This window comes from Salvelinus namaycush, chromosome 5 (assembly GCF_016432855.1).
Source record: "Salvelinus namaycush isolate Seneca chromosome 5, SaNama_1.0, whole genome shotgun sequence".
Lineage (NCBI taxonomy): Eukaryota > Metazoa > Chordata > Actinopteri > Salmoniformes > Salmonidae > Salvelinus > Salvelinus namaycush.
Genome location: NC_052311.1, coordinates 23,688,469 through 23,711,922, shown reverse-complemented (window position 1 = coordinate 23,711,922; position 23,454 = coordinate 23,688,469). Strand labels below are relative to the sequence as shown.

Genomic DNA, 23,454 nt, shown 5'->3' with positions numbered 1-23,454 from the left:
TACTATTTTACACATGGGGTTGCTATATATTACTTTTACCCATTTTAAAAGAGAATTACCGAAATGTTAAAAAAATCCTGGCATTTATAAATAAAATCCAATCTTACTTTTTCAAAGGACAGTTCATAATCCGCTATAAATACCAGGCCTGGCTTTTTAGATGTTTCCTGTTGTTCAATTATTTGTAATAGTTGTTGTATATGATCTCAAATGTAACGTCCATGTAAAAAACCTCTCTGATCAGGATGAACAATACTGGTAAAACTTTTTTAATTCTGAGTGCTATGCATTTCACTAGTATTGACTGACGAATAGTTTCAGAAGAAAGTTATTTTGTTTCTGGCCATTTTGAGCCTGTAATCAAACCCACAAATGATGATGCTCCAGATACTCAACTAATCTAAAGAAGGCCAGTTTTATTGCTTCTTTAATAAGCACAACAGTTTTCAGCTGTGCTAACATAATTGCAAAAGGGTTTTCTAATGATCATGTAGCCTTTTAAAATGATAAACTTGGATTAGCTAACACAATGTGCCATTGGAACACAGGAGTGATGGTTGCTGATAAGGGGCCTCTGTACGCCTATGTAGATATTCCATAAAAAATTCTCATCAAAAAGAGGTTTTTAGAAATGTTAGCAAATGTATTAAAAATAAAAAACAAAAGGCCTCCCGGGTGGCGCAGTGGTCTAGGGCACTGCATCGCAGCGCTAGCTGTGCCACCAGAGACTCTGGGTTCGCGCCCAGGCTCTGTCGCAGCCGGCCGCGACCGGGAGGTCCGTGGGGCGACGCACAATTGGCCTAGCGTCATCCGGGTTAGGGAGGATTTGGCCGGTAGGGATATCCTTGTCTCATCGCGCACCAGCGACTCCTGTGGCGGGCCGGGCGCAGTGCGCGCTAACCAAGGTAGCCAGGTGCACGGTGTTTCCTCCGACACATTGGTGCGGCTGGCTTCCGGGTTGGAGGAGCGCTGGATACCACGCAATTGGGGAGAAAAGGGGGTAAAAAAAACAAAAAACAGAAATACCTTATTTACATAAGTATTCAGACCCTTTGCTATGAGACTTGAAATTGAGCTCAGGTGCATCCTGTTTCCATTGATCTTCCTGGAGATGTCTCTACAACTTGATAGGAGTCCACCTGTGGTAAATTAAATTGATTGGACATGATTTGGAAAGGCACACACCTGTCTATATAAATAAGGTCCCAAAGTTGACAGTGCATGTCAGAGCAAAAAACAATCCCTGAGGTCAAAGGAATTGTCTGTAGAGCTCCGAGACAGGATTGTGTTGAGGCACAGATCTGGGGAAGGGTACCAAAACATTTCTTCAGAATTGAACATCCCCATGAACACAGTGGCCTCCATCATTCTTAAATGGAAGATCCACCAAGACTCTTCCTAGAGCTGGACGCCTGGCCAAACAGAGCAATCGGGGGAGAAGGGCCTTGGTCAGGGAGGTGACCAAGAACCCGATGGTCACACACCCGATGGTCACCCAGAGTTCCTCTGTGGATATGGGAGAACCTTCCAGAAGGACAACCATCTCTGCAGCACTCCACCTATCACGCCTTTATGGTAGAGCGGCCAAATGGAAGCCACTTCTCAGTTAAAGGCACATGACAGCCCGCTTGGAGTTTGCCAAAAGGCACCTAAAGGACTCTCAGACCATGAGAAACAAGATTCTCCAAATATCCACTATTTCTAATGTGTCCATAATATTTGTGATTTCCTTAATTAAGGGCACGGTGATGATAGTTTGTAGAGTGATTTCCTTTACGGTCCATTGAGGTACTTAACACTGTGTTATAGTCTCCCACCATAATGATTTGATCGTTTGTTGCCTGTAATTTCAATAAATTGGTATAAATATTTTCAAAAATGTATGGATCATCCTGATTTGGACCATATAGATTAATGAGCCAAATCTGTTTTTCATCCACTTTCATATACAAAAGGATCCAACTTCCTTGCGAATCATTCCTGACTATTTGAAAATTCAGATGAACATTTTTGTTAATTAATATCATCACAATATCATTGAGTTCTTTTGTCCATGACAGAAAATTATTTCACCACCCCATTCCTTTTTCCACACAACTTCATCTAAAGATATAGAGTGACTTTCCTGTAAACAGTATATGTTATATTCCTTTTCTTTTAGCCACGTAAAGACTGATCTTCTTTTTTTATAATCTGCTAAACCATTACAATTATAACTAGCTATACTTATTTCACTATTACCATATCTACATACTATTCTCAGTCTAAATTGACCATAATTAGTGCCTATAAAGTTACTGCCATAAGAGGTATTATGACAGTCAAAATGAGAGATCTCAAATGTCTGATGTTTAGAATTCAAGAAACAGGTTCTAGCAATATTTGTTTTATTCCCTTACCTGTTTGCCTGTACGCCAATGCCACAGATGTTAGAAAATTTAGTCAAGATATTATGTGTGTAGTAAATCTGAGTAGGTTGATGTGTGTGTTAATGGATGTGATTTAGTGAGAGTGTGTATGATGTCTGGATAAGAGTAATACTATAATGTGTGATGTCCAAATAAATAATAACCCAGACAATTTGTATGGTTGAGTGTCTGTGTGTAACATGAAGTGAGTATATCCTTAATATTCAGAATGATAATTGTAACCCATATCGCATCACCATCATAGTTGCATTATAAATACATTGAACATAATTTTCATAGAAAAACACATCCCAGAATTTCCATAGCAATTGACGTTTCACATGATTATGAAAGAGACCTTGCATTACTCTAGAGGCGGCTTTACTACAGTACAAATGTATCCCGTACAATATGTTATTATTCCCCAACTTCCCTGTTCTGATATCTTCCCATTGCTTGTTGTTAACATATATAAACATGTAGACAGAGACAGACAAAAGATAGACAAACAAAAAACATTAAATTATAGAAAAGTTCTCAACAACAGAGAGCGGGGAGAGAGGGGGAGGAGAGAAAGAGAGAACGAGAGAGATCAAGTGTGTGTATGTATGCGTCCGTATGTGTAAGTGAGCGTGTAATTGAGAGCATGTGTGCTCATGTCAACTTCATAGTGTTCAGATATTTTTACAGTCCCTATAATTTTTCTTCGATACAATGGTATTGTGGAGCTGTCTTGGAAGAGCTGTTCGTCTTTAAAGAGTTTGTCCACAATGAGAAAGGCATGCTTACCCCTCTCACTCTGTTGCCTCTGTACAGGATACAGACTCTTGCCACGTTCGTTTATCTCCCAGGGAAATTGGTAAATGAGACCTTTCATTGGTAGTGTTCAAATTTTGCGATGACAGGTCGGGGACCCTTGGTCTTGTCACTCCGAGCTCCAAGTCTGTGCATTCGGTGGAAAGCCACCTTGTTTATAGTCTCTACAGGAAGTTTCAAGGCGGATTGCAGTGAAGTTTATGTCACTGAAATAAAGAGACACTACTGACCTGCTCTGTGTTTGCTGCTACCTGCAACAAATGGACAACATGGGACCTGATCTGCTGGGAGACTAGGAGGGAAATAATGGACAACATGTGACCTAATCTGCTGGGAGGCTAGGAGGGAAATAATGGACAACATATGACCTAATCTGCTGGGAGACTAGGAGGGAAATAATGGACAACATGTGACCTAATCTGCTGGGAGGCTAGGAGGGAAATAATGGACAACATGTGACCTAATCTGCTGGGAGACTAGGAGGGAAATAATGGACAACATGGGACCTAATCTGCTGGGAGGCTAGAAGGGAAATAATGGACAACATGGGACCTAATCTGCTGGGAGACTAGGAGGGAAATAATGGACAACATGTGACCTAATCTGCTGGGAGGCTAGAAGGGAAATAATGGACAACATATGACCTGATCTGCTGGGAGACTAGGAGGGAAATAATGGACAACATGTGACCTAATCTGCTGGGAGGCTAGGAGGGAAATAATGGACAACATATGACCTAATCTGCTGGGAGACTAGGAGGGAAATAATGGACAACATGTGACCTAATCTGCTGGGAGGCTAGGAGGGAAATAATGGACAACATGTGACCTAATCTGCTGGGAGACTAGGAGGGAAATAATGGACAACATGGGACCTAATCTGCTGGGAGGCTAGAAGGGAAATAATGGACAACATGGGACCTAATCTGCTGGGAGACTAGGAGGGAAATAATGGACAACATGTGACCTAATCTGCTGGGAGGCTAGAAGGGAAATAATGGACAACATGGGACCTAATCTGCTGGGAGGCTAAGAGGGAAATAATGGACAACATGGGACCTAATCTGCTGGGAGGCTAGGTGGGAAATAATGGACAACATGGGACCTAATCTGCTGGGAGACTAGGAGGGAAATAATGGACAACATGGGACCTAATCTGCTGGGAGGCTAGGTGGGAAATAATGGACAACATGGGACCTAATCTGCTGGGAGGCTAAGAGGGAAATAATGGACAACATGTGACCTAATCTGCTAGGAGACTAGGAGGGAAATAATGGACAACATGGGACCTAATCTGCTGGGAGGCTAAGAGGGAAATAATGGACAACATGGGACCTAATCTGCTGGGAGGCTAGGAGGGAAATGATGGACAACATGGGACCTAATCTGTTGGGAGGCTAAGAGGGAAATAATGGACAACATGGGACCTAATCTGCTGGGAGGCTAGGTGGGAAATAATGGACAACATGGGACCTAATCTGCTGGGAGGCTAGGAGGGAAATGATGGACAACATATGACCTAATCTGCTGGGAGGCTAAGAGGGAAATAATGGACAACATGGGACCTAATCTGCTGGGAGGCTAGGTGGGAAATAATGGACAACATGGGACCTAATCTGCTGGGAGGCTAGGAGGGAAATAATGGGCAACATGGGACCTAATCTGCTGGGAGGCTAGGTGGGAAATAATGGACAACATGGGACCTAATCTGCTGGGAGGCTAGGTGGGAAATAATGGACAACATGGGACCTAATCTGCTGGGAGGCTAGGTGGGAAATAATGGACAACATGGGACCTAATCTGCTGGGAGGCTAGGTGGGAAATAATGGACAACATGGGACCTAATCTGCTGGGAGGCTAGGTGGGAAATAATGGACAACATGGGACCTAATCTGCTGGGAGGCTAGGTGGGAAATAATGGACAACATGGGACCTAATCTGCTGGGAGGCTAGGTGGGAAATAATGGACAACATGGGACCTAATCTGCTGGGAGGCTAGGTGGGAAATAATGGACAACATGGGACCTAATCTGCTGGGAGGCTAGGTGGGAAATAATGGACAACATGGGACCTAATCTGCTGGGAGGCTAGCTGGGAAATAATGGACAACATGGGACCTAATCTGCTGGGAGGCTAAGAGGGAAATAATGGACAACATGGGACCTAATCTGCTGGGAGGCTAGGTGGGAAATAATGGACAACATGGGACCTAATCTGCTGGGAGGCTAGGTGGGAAATAATGGACAACATGGGACCTAATCTGCTGGGAGGCTAGGTGGGAAATAATGGGCCATGGGCATGTTGAAGAACTACTACACTGCTTTTCATGGTGTCCAGGATGTGGTGAACTGATCCTAGTAATATGCCTCATAATATTCCTCATGGGGTGGCAGGTAGCCTACTGGTTAAGAGCATTGGGCCAGTAACCGAAAGGATGCTGGTTCAAATTCCAGAGCCAAATAGGTGAAAAATCTGTTGAGCAAGGTACCTAGTCCTAATTGCTCCTGTAAATTGATCTGAATAAGAGCATCTGCTAAATGACTCAAATGTATATGTCATAGAACTTTGGGAAGGTGGTATTTTTCCTCTTACCTTTTCCAAGTTCACGTCGGCCTCAATGATCTGGCGCACGGCGTGTTCCGAGAAGGAAGCGTTTCGCAGAAGGAAAGTGGACAGGGTCTCATTGTTGTGGAGGAAATCCTTCAGCTTGAATCCTGTGGGAAACAAACACAACAACTTGTTCAAACCAGCTCTCTCCTATACCCTGACATTACTAGATGTGTGTGTGGGTGTACGGAATTGTCTTATTTTAGTAGACTTATTTAGCAAATGTTGGTTGATCCTTCTGCCAAATTATACTATTTTCCGTAATCGTGGGTACTGTATTAGCTTTCAACCTCATTAAATCGTTGTCATGGAGCATGTGCTTGCTTGCTAGTTACTCAGGTGACCAACTCGAAAACGCTTGGCGCAGGAGTTTAGGATTATTTGGATACGTTTTTTTGTCTTTTAAAGTTCGAATGTTTGGAAATGTGAGGATGTTCAGTAGGGGGGGTGGTCGCAAAATATATTTTGTTGGGTGAAAACATCCCAGAAAAGGTTGGGTCTGAATCAGAGGTTGGAAAGAAGTGTCTCTGTGAAAATACTGACAACAACTAGGCCAGGACAATTCAGTACATGTCCAAGGAAAAATGGCCAACACTGAAGTAAATAGCCACACACACATGTGCTGCCTGGTACCATCCTCTGATTGCTGTAGATCATTTCAATGATGTGCCTTTAACATTCTCTCAACAACATACACACCAAACACCTTGCAGACTGTAGCCCATTGCCAGAATACACCATTTCCATCATTATGTTATCTAAAATAATCAACCGTTGACATAGACCTGTGGAGCAGGAAGGGACACACTTCACACCTTCAACCACGGGGTAATTCCACGGTCACGGAATTATGCTGAGACTCCGGTTTTTCACTTTAAAATGTATGCCAAACAAAAAACATTTTCAAAGCTTAACAAACCATACAACGCAACATATTCTGTGTAAATTGTTCAAAGTAGTCCTTGTGCATAGAGTTGTATGGTTTGTTAAACTTTTAAATCCATGGCTTTTGTTTGATATACATTTATACATTTTAGAGTGTCAGCGTTACTCCGTTACCATGGAATTGCCCCAAAGTAACGCCCCGCCAGCACATTCACACTGAAAAACACACACTGGATCATACACAAACTGTCTGCAAATTGTCTGCTAACTGCCCCTCCCCGATCTCTCATTGGCTACTTCCCTCAACTCCTGGGCCCTTTCAAAGAACAAAAGCTGGAAGTGAGCCCAGTCACTAGTATTGATAGCAGTGGGGGGTTAGGGGGACAAAAGGACAGTAGGTGGCAGATTCCTGGAACATTAGCTAGACGGCCGTTTGAAGACAGACAAGGTGAGGGGGTGGGGGTCAAATTGGGTCTCAGAAAATCTGGAGCCTTTCCAAAAGCTGACAGACTCCATTTTGTTTTACTGTCTAGAACCCCTGTAAACCATTAGAAACGATTGTCAAAAGTAGTTACAAATTAGCAACAAATTTTACCCAATGAACCATGAACATGCTTTAGAATTTAGTGACAGACGGAATCAATATTCGTCCACTGGTTACAGTACATTAAGAATCCACCACGCCCCTCAATGACACCTTTCAGCAAATCTACTTTGACAAACCCTTCAGTGTTTAGAGAAATTCACAGGCTTTGTGAATTCCTGTTTTGTCTCTGGAAGTAAGCCATTGGCTTGGTTTTTACATGATGGCCTGACAAAACATTGGTGGCCCTAGGTCTTGTTCATGCTCCTTTTGTCAATTGTGAGATTAATCAATCTAGATATTACCACATATCAAGTTAGAATCAAGCTGTAAAATGTGTGCTCTGAGAACACCAAAAAGATTAGACTTCCCGAAATATACTGGATTCAAAGCCATTTCAAAAGTCAATGCAAGATTATGCAAACCCACAAAAGCATTTTTTGGGGAAATTGAGACCTAACTATCTACTCTTTTAGATAGATGGCTCCATTATAAATACATTTTACAGTGCCAAAATCAATCAACTAAGCCATGGGTCCACAGTGAATCCAAAAAGTAAGACGTCACTGCCAAAAATAAATGATATTCAGATAAAAGAAAAAAACATGACATGGAAAAATATCTGATTCTTTTGTCCATGTGAAAGCTGTGGTAGTGCGGGCTTTGTGGAGAACATAGTGCGGTCAAAGCTCTGTTCACAAACTCAATGACAACCAGTGGCATAAAAAGAGGGAAACACACAATACCTGGAAGAACCTTTCAAAGTGTTCACTTTGGTCATGCAAACCCTTGCTGACATCAGCGTTATTGTGGAATTTGCTTATTCAGCTTCAGATCTCTGTTAAAACTGTTCAACTATCTATCCTCCATTCTAACCACTTTACCCCAGTAGCACAAAGAATCTGAAAATGTTTACTGTACAAACTAACAACTAGATTCTAAGAATCCCCCTGGCCTCACCAGACAGGTTTTCAGAAAGGACTGATTAACGGATATCATCAACGTGGATCATCAGGAGTATCTTGATCAGACCCGTGGCTGTGCAAAAGTGCTTCATTGGCATATAGTCAGTGCACTGTGAACTCAGTAGCCAGAATGAACGTTATCAACAACCAATACTGAAGGGATGTTACATCATCACTGTTCATACTTCCACATACCATAGTAATAAACCAAGCCATATTGGTATGAGTCACAATTAAAATATCCCCCAGCCCCATCAAACTACACTGGCTTCACCTACTATAAAGGTTTATCAATATCATGCTTAGACTAGTAAATAGGACGGACTGAAGCATAAACTGATTAGCAAAATCAAATAAATGAATGGGAATGTTTTAAAACAGGTGGCCACCAACATGAAAGCCATGTCATAAGAGAAAGACCTAGCATAACCGTTAATCTTTATTGCCACTCGCAAAGGCTTAAATCAGATATCACTGGATTACGTTCTTAAAGTCCTACTCCAGTCTACTTTTCAGCTCATGTATCACATGATTTACTTAACAAAAGGCACATCTCAATAGGTGGTCCAGGTGTCCTCATGACGTGGCACAACTAGGGGGGTGGGCATTTCCTCTTTTGGTCTCTATTGCGTGGTGAGGAGAAGTCGTCTACTGTGATTGGAAGCGACTTCACCATTCATTGTCTTGATTCAGGTTCACTCAAACATCGTTTTAAGCTTTGTTTTACGATTGACAGTTACAGTTGATTTCGTGATTGTATATTGATTCGCTCTCCTTAAATATTTGTCATCTGATGTATTCGTTTAAGTCTCTCAATTGTTTAATCAATTTCGCCATCAGCTCCTGATATCAGGGCATAAAAACTACTGTCTTCTGAATTGTGCATGTGCGCCCAGCTACACTGAACAAAAATATAAATGCAACATGTAAAGTGTTGGTCCATGAGCTGAAATAAAAAATCCCAGAAATGTTCCATACGTACAAAAAGCTTATTTCTCTCAAATTTTGTGCATAAATTTGTCTACATCCCTGTTAATGAGCATTTCTCCTTTGCCAAGACTATCCATCCACCTGACAGGTGTGGCATATCAAGCAGCTGATATCGATTTGCTGAGGAGTATTTCTGTCTGTAATAAAGTCCATTTGTGGGAAAAAAAATATTCTGATTGGCTGGGTCTGGCTTCCCAGTGGGTGGGCCTGGGTGCCAAGTGGATGGGCATGTGGACTCCAAGGCTGCACCCCTGCTCAGTCATGTTAAATCCTCCTGAGTGGCACAGCGGTCTAAGGCACTGCTTAAGGCGTCACTATAGACCCGGGTTCGATCCCAGGTTCTCGCAGTGCACAATTGGCCCAACGTTGTCCGGTTTGGGGCGCCTGTAGGCTGACTTCGGTCGTCAGTTGAACAGTGTTTCCTCCTACACATTGGTGCGGCTGGCTTCCGGGTTAAGCGGGCGGGTGTTAAGGAGCGCGGGTCATGTTTCGGAGGACACATGACTCGACCTTCGCCTCTCCCGAGCCTGTTGGGGAGTTGCAGCGATGAGACAAGATCATAGTTGAATATGAGGATATTGGGATTTTTTTTAAATAAAATTAAATACACACATACCCTTAAGTGTGTGTACATTACTGTATTTATTCATGGGATAGCGTTTTTCATAAGTAAAAGTTCAAAAATAGCTGGAGTATGTCTTTAACATCTGCTGTTCTCATTTGAGTGTTTTAGGAGTCTGCGGCACCTACACTTCGAGGCTTAACGAATATACCTAACTATCCAGGACTCAGCATATGCCTAACTATCCAGGACTGAGCATATGCCTAACTATCCAGGACTCAGCATATGCCTAACTATCCAGGACGTGGCATATACCTAACTATCCAGGACTCGGCATATACCTAACTATCCAGGACTCGGCGTATACCTAACTCTCCAGGACTCGGCGTATACCTAACTCTCCAGGACTCGGCGTATACCTAACTCTCCAGGACTCGGCGTATACCCAACTCTCCAGGACTCGGCGTATACTTAACTATCCAGGACTCGGCGTATACCTAACTCTCCAGGACTCGGCGTATACATAACTCTCCAGGACTCGGCGTATACCTAACTCTCCAGGACTCGGCGTATACCTAACTCTCCAGGACTCGGCGTATACCTAACTCTCCAGGACTCGGCGTATACCTAACTATCCAGGACTCGGCGTATACCTAACTATCCAGGACTCGGCGTATACCTAACTCTCCAGGACTCGGCGTATACCTAACTCTCCAGGACTCGGCGTATACCTAACTATCCAGGACTCGGCGTATACCTAACTATCCAGGACTCGGCGTATACCTAACTATCCAGGACTCGGCGTATACCTAACTATTCAGGACTTGGCATATACCTAATTATCCAGGACTCAGCGTATACCTAACTATTCAGGACTCGGCGTATACCTAATTATCCAGGACTCAGCATATACCTAATTATCCAGGACTCAGCGTGTACCTACTATACTTCTGCAGACATTTTCTAGATACACAGGCTTCAGAGATTGGAGTAGTATATCAACACACAGATAAGACTTAAAATGAAAATGAAAATGAAATTTAAGTCTTATCTGTATGTTGATATACTACTCCAATCTCTGAAGCTGGAGACTCATATCTCCATCACTAGCTTTAAGTACCAGCTGTCAGAGCAGCTCACAGATCACTGCACCTGTATATAGCCCATCTGTAAACAGCCCATCTATCTACGTACCTACCTCATCCCCATACTGTATTTATTTATTTATCTTGCTCCTTTGCACCCCAGTATCTCTACTTGCACATTCATCTTCTGCACATCTACCATTCCAGTGTTTAATTGCTATATTGTAATTACTTCGCCACAATGGCCTATTTATTGCCTTAACTCCCTTATCTTACCTAATTTGCACTCACTGTATGTAGACTTTTTGTTTTCTTTTGTTCTACTGTATTATTGACTGTATGTTTTATTTATTCCATGTGTAACTCTGTGTTGTTGTATGTGTCGAATTGCTCTGCTTTATCTTGGCCAGGTCGCAGTTGCAAATGAGAACTTGTTCTCAACTAGCCTACCTGGTTAAATAAAGGTGAAAAAAAATATATATATATTTTTTTATAAAATAAAAGGCTTATCCTTTTATTTTTTTATTTCATCTTTATTTAACCAGGTAGGCTAGTTGAGAACAAGTTCTCATTTACAACTGCGACCTGGCCAAGATAAAGCAAAGCAGTGTGACACAGACAAAAACACAGAGTTACACATGGAATAAACAATAAACAAGCCAATAACACAATAAACAAGTCAATGACACAGTAGAAAAAAGAAAGTCTATATACAGTCTGTGCAAAAGGCATGAGGAGGTAGGCAATAAATAGGCCATAGTAGCAAAGAATTACAATTTAGCAGATTAACACTGGAGTGATAAATGAGCAGATGATGATGTGCAAGTAGAGATACTGGTGTGCAAAAGAGCAGAAAAGTATATAAAAACAATATGGGGATGAGGTAGATAGATTGGGTGGGCTATTTACAGATGTACTATGTACAGCTGCAGCGATCGGTTAGCTGCTCAGATAGCTGATGTTTAAAGTTGGTGAGGGAAATATAAGTCTCCAGCTTCAGCGATTTTTGCAATTCGTTCCAGTCACTGGCAGCAGAGAACTGTAAGGAAAGGCGGCCAAATGAGGTGTTGGCTTTGGGGATGATCAGTGAGATATACCTGCTGGAACGTGTGCTACGGGTGGGTGTTGTTATCGTGACCAGTGAACTGAGATAAGGCGGAGCTTTACCTAGCATAGACTTATAGATGACCTGGAGCCAGTGGGTCTGGAGACGAATATGTAGCGAGGGCCAGCCGACTAGAGCATACAGGTCGCAGTGGTGGGTGGTATATGGTGATTTGGTAACAAAACGGATAGCACTGTTATAGACTGCATCCAGTTTGCTGAGTAGAGTATTGGAAACTATTTTGTAGATGACATCGCCGAAATCGAGGATCGGTAGGATAGTCAGTTTTACTAGGGTAAGTTTGCCGGCGTGAGTGAAGGAGGCTTTGTTGCGAAATAGGAAGCTGATTATAGATTTGATTGGATTGGAGATGTTTAATATGAGTCTGGAAGGAGAGTTTACAGTCTAGCCAGACACCTAGGTATTTATAGTTGTCCGCATATTCTAGGTCAGAACCGTCCAGGGTGGTGATGCTAGACGGGCGGGCGGGTGCGGGCAGCGAACGGTTGAAAAGCATGCATTTAAGAGCAGTTGGAGGCCACGGAAGGAGTGTTTCTATGGCATTGAAGCTCGTTTGGAGGTTAGTTAGCACAGTTTCCAAGGAAGGGCCAGAAGAATACAGAATGGTGTCGTCTGCGTAGAGGTGGATCAGGGATTCAGCCGCAGCAAGAGTGACATCATTGATACATACAGAGAAAAGAGTCGGCCTGAGAATTGAACCCTGTGGTACCCCCATAGAGACTGCCAGAGGTCCGGACAACAGGCCCTTCGATTTGACACTCTGTCTGCAAAGTAGTTGGTGAACCAGGCGAGGCAGTCATTAGAGAAACCATGGCTATTGAGTCTGCCGATAAGAATACGGCGATTGACAGAGTCGAAAGCCTTGGCCGGGTCGATGAAGACGGCTGCACAGTACTGTCTTTTATCGATGGCGGTTATGATATCGTTTAGTACCTTGAGCGTGGCTGAGGTGCACCCGTGACCGGCTCGGAAACCAGATTGCACAGCGGAGAGGGTACGGTGGGATTCGAAATGGTCAGTGATCTGTTTATTAACTTGGCTTTCGAAGACTTTAGAGAGGCAGGGCAGGATAGATATAGGTCTATAGCAGTTTGGGTCTAGAGTGTCACCCCCTTTGAAGAGGGGGATGACCGCGGCAGCTTTCCAATCTTTAGGGATCTCGGACGATACGAAAGAGAGATTGAACAGGCTGGTAATAGGGGTTGCAACAATGGCGGCAGATAGTTTTAGAAAGAGAGGGACCAGATTGTCTAGCCCAGCTGATTTGTACGGGTCCAGGTTTTGCAGCTCTTTCAGAACATCTGCTATCTGGATTTGGGTGAAGGAGAAGCTGGGGAGACTCGGGCGAGTAGCTGCGCGGGGGGGGGGGGGGGGGGGGCTGTTGGCCGGGGTTGGAGTAGCCAGGAGGAAGGCATGGCCAGCCGTAGAGAAATGCTTATTGAAATTTTTGGATTTGGATGGATTTATCAGTGGTGACCATGTTACCTTGCCTCAGTGCAGTGGGCAGCTGGGAGGAGGTGCTCTTGTTCTCCATGGACTTTACAGTGTCCCAAAACTTTTTGGAGTTAGAGCTACAGGATGCAAATTTCTGCTTGAAAAAGCTAGCCTTTGCTTTCCTGACTGACTGCGTGTATTGGTTGCTGACTTCCCTGAACAGTTGCATATCGCGGGGACTATTCGATGCTATTGCAGTCCGCCACAGGATGTTTTTGTGCTGGTCAAGGGCAGTCAGGTCTGGAGTGAACCAAGGGCTATATCTGTTCTTAGTTCTGCATTTTTTGAAAGCTAAGATGGTGAGGAAATTACTTTTAAAGAACGACCAGGCATCATCAACTGACGGGATGAGGTCAATATCCTTCCAGGATACCCGGGCCAGGTCGATTAGAAAAGCATGCTCGCAAAAGTGTTTTAGGGAGCGTGTGACAGTGATGAAGGGTGATCGTTTGACCGTGGACCCATAGCGGATACAGGCAATGAGGCAGTGATCGCTGAGATCCTGATTGAAAACAGCAGAGGTGTATTTGGAGGGTGTCACGTTCCTGACCTGTTTTCTGTTGTTTTGTATGTGTTTAGTTGGTCAGGGCGTGAGTTGGGGTGGGTAGTCTATGTTATGTGTTTTCTATGTTGGGTTAATGTGTTGCCTGGTATGGTTCTCAATTAGAGGCAGGTGTTTGACGTTTCCTCTGATTGAGAACCATATTAAGGTAGGTTGTTCTCACTGTTTGTTTGTGGGTGATTGTTCCTGTGTCTGTGTATACCACATGGGACTGTTTCGTTTGTTCGTTCGTTTTAGGTAGTCTGTTCCTGTTCGTGCGTTCTTCGTCTATATGTAAGTTCGTTTGTTTCAGGTCTGTTGCCTTCGTTTATTGTTTTGTAGTTTGTTCTAGTGTTCATTAGTGTTTCGTCTTTCATTTAATAAATCAGTATGTATTCATCACCCGCTGCGCCTTGGTCCGTTCATTCACCACAAGACGAACGTTACAGAATCACCCACCAAACCCGGATCAAGCAGCGGGTTAACGGGCAGCAGCGACAGCAGCAGTGGGTCAAGGAGGAATGGACATGGGAGGAGATTCTGGACGGAGAAGGACCCTGGGCAGAGCCAGAGGAGTGTCGCCGGCCCAAAGCGGAGCTGGAGGCATCTAAAGCGGAGAGGCGGCATTATGAGGCGCTAGCAAGGCAGAGCGGCTGGAAGCCCGAGAGGCTCACCCAAAAATTTCTTGGGGGGGGCTAAAGGGGAGTGTGTCGAAGTCAGGTAGGAGACCTGCGCCAACTTCCCGGGCTTACCGTGGAGAGCGAGAGTACGGGCAGACACCGTGTTACGCAGTAGAGCGCATGGTGTCTCCTGTACGTGTTCATAGCCCGGTGCGGGTTATTCCACCTCCCCGCACTAGCCGGGCTAGATTGAGCATTGAGCCAAGTGCCATGAAGCCGGCTCTACATATCTGGCCTCCAGTACGTCTCCTCGGGCCGGTGTACATGGCACCAGCCTTACGCATGGTGTCCCCGGTTCGCCAACACAGCCCAGTGCGGGTTATTCCACCTCCCCGCACTGGACGGGCTACGGGGAGCATTCAACCAGGTAAGGTTGGGCAGGCTCAGTGCTCAAGGGAGCCAGTACGCCTGCACGGTCCGGTATATCCGGCGCCACCTTCCCGCCCCAGCTCAGTACCACCAGTGCCTACACCACGCACCAGGCTTCCAGTGCGTCTCCAGAGCCCTGTTCCTCCTCCACGCACTCTCCCGGTGGTGCGTGTCTCCAGCTCAGTGCCTCCAGTTCCGGCACCACGCATCAAGCCTCCTGTGCGTCTCCAGAGCCCTGTACGCACTGTTCCTTCTCCCCGCACTCGCCCTGAGGTGCGTGCCCTCAGCCCAGTACCACCAGTGCCGGTACCACGCACCAGGCCTATAGTGCGCTTTGAGAGTCCAGTGTGCCCTGTTCCTGCTCCCTGCACTAACCTTGAGGTGCGTGTCTCCAGTCCGGTACCACCAGTTCCGGCACTACGCACCAGGCCTGCTGTGCGCCTCAGCAGGTCGGAGTCGGCCGTCTGCCCAACGCCGCCTGCACTGCTCGTCTGCCCAACGCCGCCTGCACTGCTCGTCTGTCCAACGCCGCCTGCACTGCTCGTCTGCCCAACGCCGCCTGCACTGCTCGTCTGCCCAACGCCGTCTGAGCCATCCGTCTGCCCAGCGCCGTCTGAGCCATCCGTCTGCCCAGCGCCGTCTGAGCCATCCGTCTGCCCAGCGCCGTCTGAGCCATCCGTCTGCCCAGCGCCGTCTGAGCCATCCGTCTGCCCAGCGCCATCTGAGCCATCCGTCTGCCCAGCGCCATCTGAGCCATCCGTCTGCCACGAGCCATTAGAGCCGCCCGTCTGTCCCGAGCCATTAGAGCCGTCCGTCAGTCAGGAGCCGCTAGAGCCGTCCGTCAGTCAGGAGCTGCCAGAGCCGCCAGCCAGTCAGGAGCTGCCAGAGCCGCCAGCCAGTCAGGAGCTGCCACAGCCGCCAGCCAGTCAGGAGCTGCCAGAGCCGCCAGCCAGTCAGGAGCTGCCAGAGCCGCCAGCCAGTCAGGAGCTGCCAGAGCCGCCAGCCAGTCAGGAGCTGCCAGAGCCGCCAGCCAGTCAGGAGCTGCCAGAGCCGCCAGCCAGTCAGGAGCTGCCAGAGCCGCCAGCCAGTCAGGAGCTGCCAGAGCCGCCAGCCAGTCAGGAGCTGCCAGAGCCGCCCTCCAGTCATGAGCTGCCCTCCAGTCATGAGCTGCCCTCCAGTCATGAGCTGCCCTCCAGTCATGAGCTGCCCTCCAGTCATGAGCTGCCACTCAGTCCGGAGCTGCCACTCAGTCCGGAGCTGCCACTCAGTCCGGAGCTGCCACCCAGTCCGGAGCTGCCACCCAGTCCGGAGCTGCCACCCAGTCCGGAGCTGCCACCCAGTCCGGAGCTGCCACTCAGTCCGGAGCTGCCACTCAGTCCGGAGCTGCCACCCAGTCCGGAGCTGCCACTCAGTCCGGAGCTGCCACTCAGTCCGGAGCTGCCCTACAGTCCGGAGCTGCCCTACAGTCCGGAGCTGCCCTACAGTCCGGAGCTGCCCTACAGTCCGGAGCTGCCCTATAGTCCGGAGCTGCCAGTAGTCCAGAGTTGTCCCTCTGTCCTAAGCTACCTCTCTGTCCGGAGCGATCTCTCTGTCCTGAGCTACCTCTCTGTCCTGAGCTACCTCTCTGTCCTGAGCTACCTCTGTGTCCTGAGCTACCTCTGTGTCCTGAGCTACCTCTCTGTCCTGAGCTACCTCTGTGTCCTGAGCTATCTCTCTGTCCTGAGTTGTCTCCTCTATTTAGGAGGGGCGTTGGTGAAGGTTCCTGGACCATGGTCGGGGGCGAGGGTCGCCACTCAAGGGACGCTAAGGAGGGGGACAAAGACAGTGGTGGAGTGGTGTCCTCGTCCACCGCCGGAGCCGCCACCGCGGACAGATGCCCACCCAGACCCTCCCCTTGAGTTTTAGGGGTGCGCCCGGAGTTCGCACCTTGAGGGGGGGGTTCTGTCACGTTCCTGACCTGTTTTCTGTTGTTTTGTATGTGTTTAGTTGGTCAGGGCGTGAGTTGGGGTGGGTAGTCTATGTTATGTGTTTTCTATGTTGGGTTAATGTGTTGCCTGGTATGGTTCTCAATTAGAGGCAGGTGTTTGACGTTTCCTCTGATTGAGAACCATATTAAGGTAGGTTGTTCTCACTGTTTGTTTGTGGGTGATTGTTCCTGTGTCTGTGTATACCACATGGGACTGTTTCGTTTGTTCGTTCGTTTTAGGTAGTCTGTTCCTGTTCGTGCGTTCTTCGTCTATATGTAAGTTCGTTTGTTTCAGGTCTGTTGCCTTCGTTTATTGTTTTGTAGTTTGTTCTAGTGTTCATTAGTGTTTCGTCTTTCATTTAATAAATCAGTATGTATTCATCACCCGCTGCGCCTTGGTCCGTTCATTCACCACAAGACGAACGTTACAGAGGGCAAGTTGTAACACCGTTGTAACACAGTTTTTGCTCTCCTGTGCCTGACTTCTCTGCCGCCAGTACGCACTCCTTACAACGAGAGGACGAACAAAATACGCCTGCACTGCTACGCCATCTTGGAACATGATAAACATATAAAGTCCATTACCCAAGCTAATGTAATATAAGGTCACCTGACTAAGGTAGCACAGTCTTATTTTGTCTAATGCGAAACACACCATTAACCCAGCACATAGTAAGTAAGGAAGTACGTAAAATCTGTCCCATCTTGAATGGCATATGAGAATAGCTTCAAGCCATGCGGCAGGCAGCCTAGTGGTTAGAGCATTGGGCCAGTAACCGGAAGATTTCTGGATCGAATCCCCGAGCTGACAAGGTAAAAATCTGCCGTTCTGCCCCTGAGAAAAGCAGTTGACCCACAGTTCCCTGGGTGCCGAAGATGTGGATGTCGATTAAGGCAGCCCCCCGCACCTCTCTGATTCAGAGGGTTTGGGTTAAATGCGGAAGACACATTTTAGTTGAATACATTCAGTTGGACAACTGACTAGGTATCCCCCTTTTGGCCTGCCACGACCTGTCAGTTGGGAGAGGCTCTGCCGGCTTTCATCCATCTACTGCCTCAAACCATCTCACATATCGCCACCACTGTCACTCTAAACACAGCATTGTCTAAGTGTTCATAAATAGAATGTCATTATAGAAGAAATCTGGGTGTGAAATTGAAATGATATAATATTAAATCAGTTTTAAAATTATAACTATCCATCCCCAGCCATTCACAGGCACAGGAGGAGAACCCAGAAGGCGGGTTGGAACAGGACAAAAGGGGATGGGGGAGTCCCGCTGTGAGTCAGCACAGCGTAAGGGAATTAGTGTAAACCCTCTTTTTTTCTGCCCAGACGTGGGCGTACAGTAACTCTCCGGGGCCCGCTCAACGGGGCGTAAAGTTCAGGGCAGACAGGGATGTACTATGTAGACCTGGAATGAGTCTTGATTCAGCTTCAGTGAAAATACTGTCTATTCTAGGCTTTGAGTTCATGAACATTCCACTCAAATTAATAGGCCCCTGGTGTTTCTTGTGAATGTAGTAATGTGTCCAGTGAATAATGGTTTATATAGAGGTGACTCTTACCTTTGGTGTTGGCCTGTAGTGTCTTCAGGGCTTGGATGAGGCCTTTAAAGCCATCCAGATTCCGGTCATTCTGACTGTACAGCAGGATCTTCTTGGCATCGGAGAACAGACGAGAGATTCTGCAGACATCCACAGATGAACACAGAATAAAAGTTAATCAGTTAAATTCAAGTTATAAATAGGATATTTACAGGAAACATTAAAGTGACCATTTTATTTATTTGGAAACAATGATGTTATTAATCCAATGAAGCGGATGAATCATAAAATAAAGTGTATTCATGTTTTTATATTTAAAAAACAATCAGATACAGAGATGCAGCTTGGGGTGGGACTCACATGGACTCGTTGAAGTTGCCCACGACCCCGGGGGACTCTCCAGGAGTGGGGTTGCGGAAGCAGGGGTTGTTGGCATTGCAGATGATGCCTTGGATCCAGGGTAGGGTGCCCGCCGAGGGCATGGCCTTGTTGGGGAAATGACCTGAGGGAGACACCGGGAGGGATACAGTCGTCATAAGACACAAATTGTGGTGTTTTGAAATATTTATACAGCACATTCAAAACCACATCTCTGGTTGTATAGCAAAACACTTTTTGGGGGACATTTTTGACATATTTAGTCTATTAATACACTATCTACAGAGAGTGGACTGGAGAGAACACAGGATAATTCCAGTCACGTTGGATCTGATACTGAGACACTTAAATGGCCTCTATATCAACCCAACGGAACTACTTGGGGTGGTCTTTGAACATCACCTACAGAGTTTAAAAGTTATATTTTTGTCTACGCAAAAGACACCTAACTGATGTGTGTTCTCAGATTATCTTATCGGGCTGGTGGCGGATGAGCTAGCATCAGCGTAACCACGTCTTGTCCCATCTTGAAGGCTTCACTGCAGCTACAGGCCTTATCAATGTGAGGGAGTGATTGCCTAAGTACAATGTACAACCTTTGTCCCCTCCTAAGGTGCCATCCCTCCCTCCCCGAGAGGCTTGCCTTTATTTGTGTGATGAGTTAAAAAAGTAGACCTGCTATCAGTAAACCTGAAGCCTGCCAACTGGCCCATTACTAAGAAAAGCAGAGATAAGAGATAACCCCACATAGCCAATTGCTTAGCTGATTCAGGGCAGCCATTTTGCTTTTCAGAGTGATCGTCATCGACGGCCTATAAAGATTATGACTTTATGAACTAGTGGGTGATAAATGTGAATAAATGGAATTTAGCTAGGCAGTTTTCAAACCAGCACCACATTCATCTGAAACTATTTGAAATCTTCCAAACTAGCACCATATTCAACTCAAACGATTTGAAATCTTCAAAAAGAGCCATGGGTATTTGGAGTCTTATTGCACTGTCACATTTTTTTCATGGTTAATATCCATCCCCAAAAGCAATAGGTTAGCCCTGTGCAAGGAAGACCATGTCTTTCCTATGTGGTGTAGGAGCAGTTACAACATGCCCAGACCCACGTGCTGTATGACTCACACCAAAAGTATCCCTGTGCCTGGTGCCTAACCAAGACTTTAGGAAGAACTGAAAGCAATTCACCCCCTAATGCTTCTGCTTTCTGGCAGATGGACAAAACGCAGGCTTCCGGGAATGAAAGAAAGCGGATATTCTGACGTAGACAAAGATTTCCCAGGAGATGTGTTCATCCCATTGATAATAGTTATTAGTAGATAATAGTTATTAGTAGCTATACGAATGCTTTGTCCTACACAACTGTATCCTGAAGCAGGTTTGTAGGGTATTACACAAAGTAGGATCAATAAGAATGCAAGTCCCATACAAAGAAACAATAGTTGCTTTAGCAAAGAGAAGGTAACGGGCAGCATTATTGATCCTGTTCTGTGAACCGCCCCCAGTGATATAATTAACTGAAGAATTCTCTAGCGTATCATTCCGGGGAAAACAGGCTTTGGTTCAGCCAGTGCATTTCCATTATATAAGCTTTTCCCATACCCGTGCCAAAGATAGTCTCCGAGGGCCTTGCAAACTTTATCAGCTTTCACATATAGAACCTTGATAATGAGATTAGAGCAGTAATAAAGGCATCATAAACTCTAACCCCCCCATAAAGTCACTGATATGTCCACAGGCAATCTGAGCCACCTCACAAACAAACCAAACCGAAAACTCTCAAACTTATATTTGTACAGTTATGTTTTGACAAAAAAAAGCTCCAGTGATTAGTATTGGATCTATTGTGATGTTCGTATCGGAGGCTTCAAGTAAAGGGATACATGCTCAGTTGGCAGAAATCTTCTGTCAGGCTTTAGATAAAAACCCATTAACAGGGGTATATCTGCCATCCCATACCAGAAAATTGATTAGCAGGACAGAATATTCCCCATATAACAGTTAACGCATAAAACACCCAGCATCCCCACCCGATAAGGACCTATCATAAACAGTTCAACACGATTAGGCTGCTGTTGGACTGTGAAAATATATGTCTTTCTTTTCTCCATAGTGGGTTTACTCGAGTGGCCAGCACGTAGCAGTTTCAGAATAAATGACTGCACATGGCATTGTAGCATACTAGTGCATGGTATTGCTAGCTTGTATACTGTAGCATCAATGGCTTGTATCTTTGGCAGTGTACAATATGTATACATGCGACAACATAGTTCATCCACAGATTCCAAATCCAAATGCCTCCGTGGCCACAACAACAGGAGTGGTTGAACAGCCATTTGGGGTGGGGAATTCAGTTGAGTGTCTTGTGAAGAAGTGTCTGTGTGTCAACAATGACGAGGCGGGTGCATCATACTTACATTCATGTTGTTCGTACGGAGGGTAGTTCAGTCTCACTGATATCAAAATGAAGAAGATCAACAGGGGCCATACTATCTCAATCAGCAGTTGGAGCTAGATAAGAAAACAAGAGAAGAAGGCCAGTTAGCATTTTTTATAAGGAGCGTGGCCTATGGTAACCATTACTACCCCCCCCCCCCCCCCCCCCCCCCCCCTTTATAACCGTAAGCCTAGCTTGTCTGTTAATAGTCTGGAGCGCTTAAAAGCTGGCATTCAAAATGGCTCCCTCACTACACCATATAATAGGTCCGTATCAACGCTATACGCAGGCATGATGTAGCTGTCATAAGACAGCTTTTATTAGGACTGCATTCCTAATAGATGCAAAGCGATCAATACAACCAACCCCGACTTCAAAATAGCCAATGCTGCACACCCACATCCAGCAACAGTGAAGTCATCTCTGTTCAAGGGTTATCAGGTGCATGCTGATTGGATTAGGAGACGGAGAGAGATGCTACTCCAGCACACGTAAAGCCATCTAGAGGCAGGGTTCTAGCACAGGTGGGAGAACAAGCTGTAGTAGAAATTAAAGCTAACACTGCTAAGATAAAGCTCTGTCCCTTTGGGCATGTAGTATATTACTTTCCAATAAAACTTACTTGAATGAAGGAGTCTACGTCTCACATCTAATACACCGTAAAATCTCCCTCCAGTTAAGGGAATTGCTTACAATAGTTATTGTAAAAATCAAATCAAATGTATTCTTCACATACAGTACAGCAGGTATAAAAGGTACAGTGAAATGCTTGTGTTAGTTCCCTCAACAATGCAGAACATTAATCAATAATAACAATGAAAGGAGACAAGTCAAAAATAACAAGTAATAGAAGAGGTAGTATGCACAGTAATAATGGACTGGATTTACAAATATAAAGTGGGTAGTGGAATCAATGGTATATATTGGAACAGCAGCGTTGACCGTGTGTGTGTGTGTGTGTGTATAGGAGTTCTGTGTGTGTGTGTTTATGGGTGTTTGTGTGTTTGTGCGTGTGTGTGTGTTTATGGGTGTTTGTGTGTAAGGGTTGGATGTGTGGGTTGTCAGTGCAAATAATTTATCCGGTGCAAATAGTCTCTAAGGTGCAGGTCTGTCCAGGGAGACGGCTAGGATTAGCTTTTCAGCAGTCTGATGGCCTGGTGGTAGAAGCTGTCTCGGAGCCTGTTGGTCTGAGACCCGATACTCTGATAGCGCTTTGCCAGACAGTAACAGAGTGAACAGTTCGTGGCTCAGATGACTTGAGTCCTTGACAATCTTTCGGTCCTTCCTCAGACACCCGCTGGTGTAGATGTCCTGGAGGACAGGGAGCTCGCCCCCAGTGATGTATTGGGCCTATCCCAGTTTCTGTTCTTACTCTTATAATAGGAGAACAGGACATGACCCCTCTTAATAACTAAACAGCTATTGAACTACAGTGTAAAGTATGATTTGCTACAAAGAAGGAATTTAAAAAACTGTAGACCTGGTATATGACAATAATAAAGTAAATACAACATATGTTTGAAATACTCTGTAAACATTATAACAGAAGAACATACATACATCCTCTTTTAAATTGTCCTATCAAACAAAGCCACAAGAAAAAGTCCCAATTCCTATTTCACCAATTCACACAATCTGATTTAAAAATGTTCTGCTTACCGTTTGCCTTCTCCTGTAGGTAAAGTTCTTCCACAACAACAAGCCCAGCTGAGTTGAGATGGACATCTCTACTCTGGACCTCTTCCACTCAAGCTTCCCTCCAGCTCTAAACTGAAATGACACACAGGCAGTGGTGACTGTGGGTAAAAAGTCCAGCCAGCCAGCACACAGCTCAAAGGTACAAGGTCAAGGGTCATTTGTCTAGTTGACAACATCTCTCCAATAGGTCCTCCTCACATGGGAACTTATTCTGCACTGTGTCCCCACTCAGTTCCCAAGCAAACTTTATGAGAGTGAGGATGGGTTGAGGGGACGTATTTACAGGTTATTAGTGGTTCTGTCAGGACA

At 45.5% G+C, this 23,454-nt stretch overlaps 1 protein-coding gene across 2 annotated transcripts in view; it reads right to left on the bottom strand.

Moving 5' to 3' along the window:
• LOC120048072 (phospholipid-transporting ATPase ABCA1-like) overlaps positions 1-23,206 on the bottom strand; it is a 44,629-nt gene extending 21,423 nt beyond the window's left edge. For both annotated transcript variants that reach the window (XM_038993763.1, XM_038993764.1), the window contains exons 1-5: positions 23,107-23,206; positions 21,428-21,521; positions 18,985-19,126; positions 18,646-18,764; positions 5,816-5,937 (exon numbers count right to left, since the gene is read on the bottom strand). In XM_038993763.1, coding sequence (XP_038849691.1) covers positions 5,816-5,937; positions 18,646-18,764; positions 18,985-19,126; positions 21,428-21,521; positions 23,107-23,172 — 543 coding nt within the window. In that variant the 5' untranslated portion in view covers positions 23,173-23,206. The remainder of the gene's footprint in view (positions 1-5,815; positions 5,938-18,645; positions 18,765-18,984; positions 19,127-21,427; positions 21,522-23,106) is intronic.
• Positions 23,207-23,454: the final 248 nt, after the last annotated feature.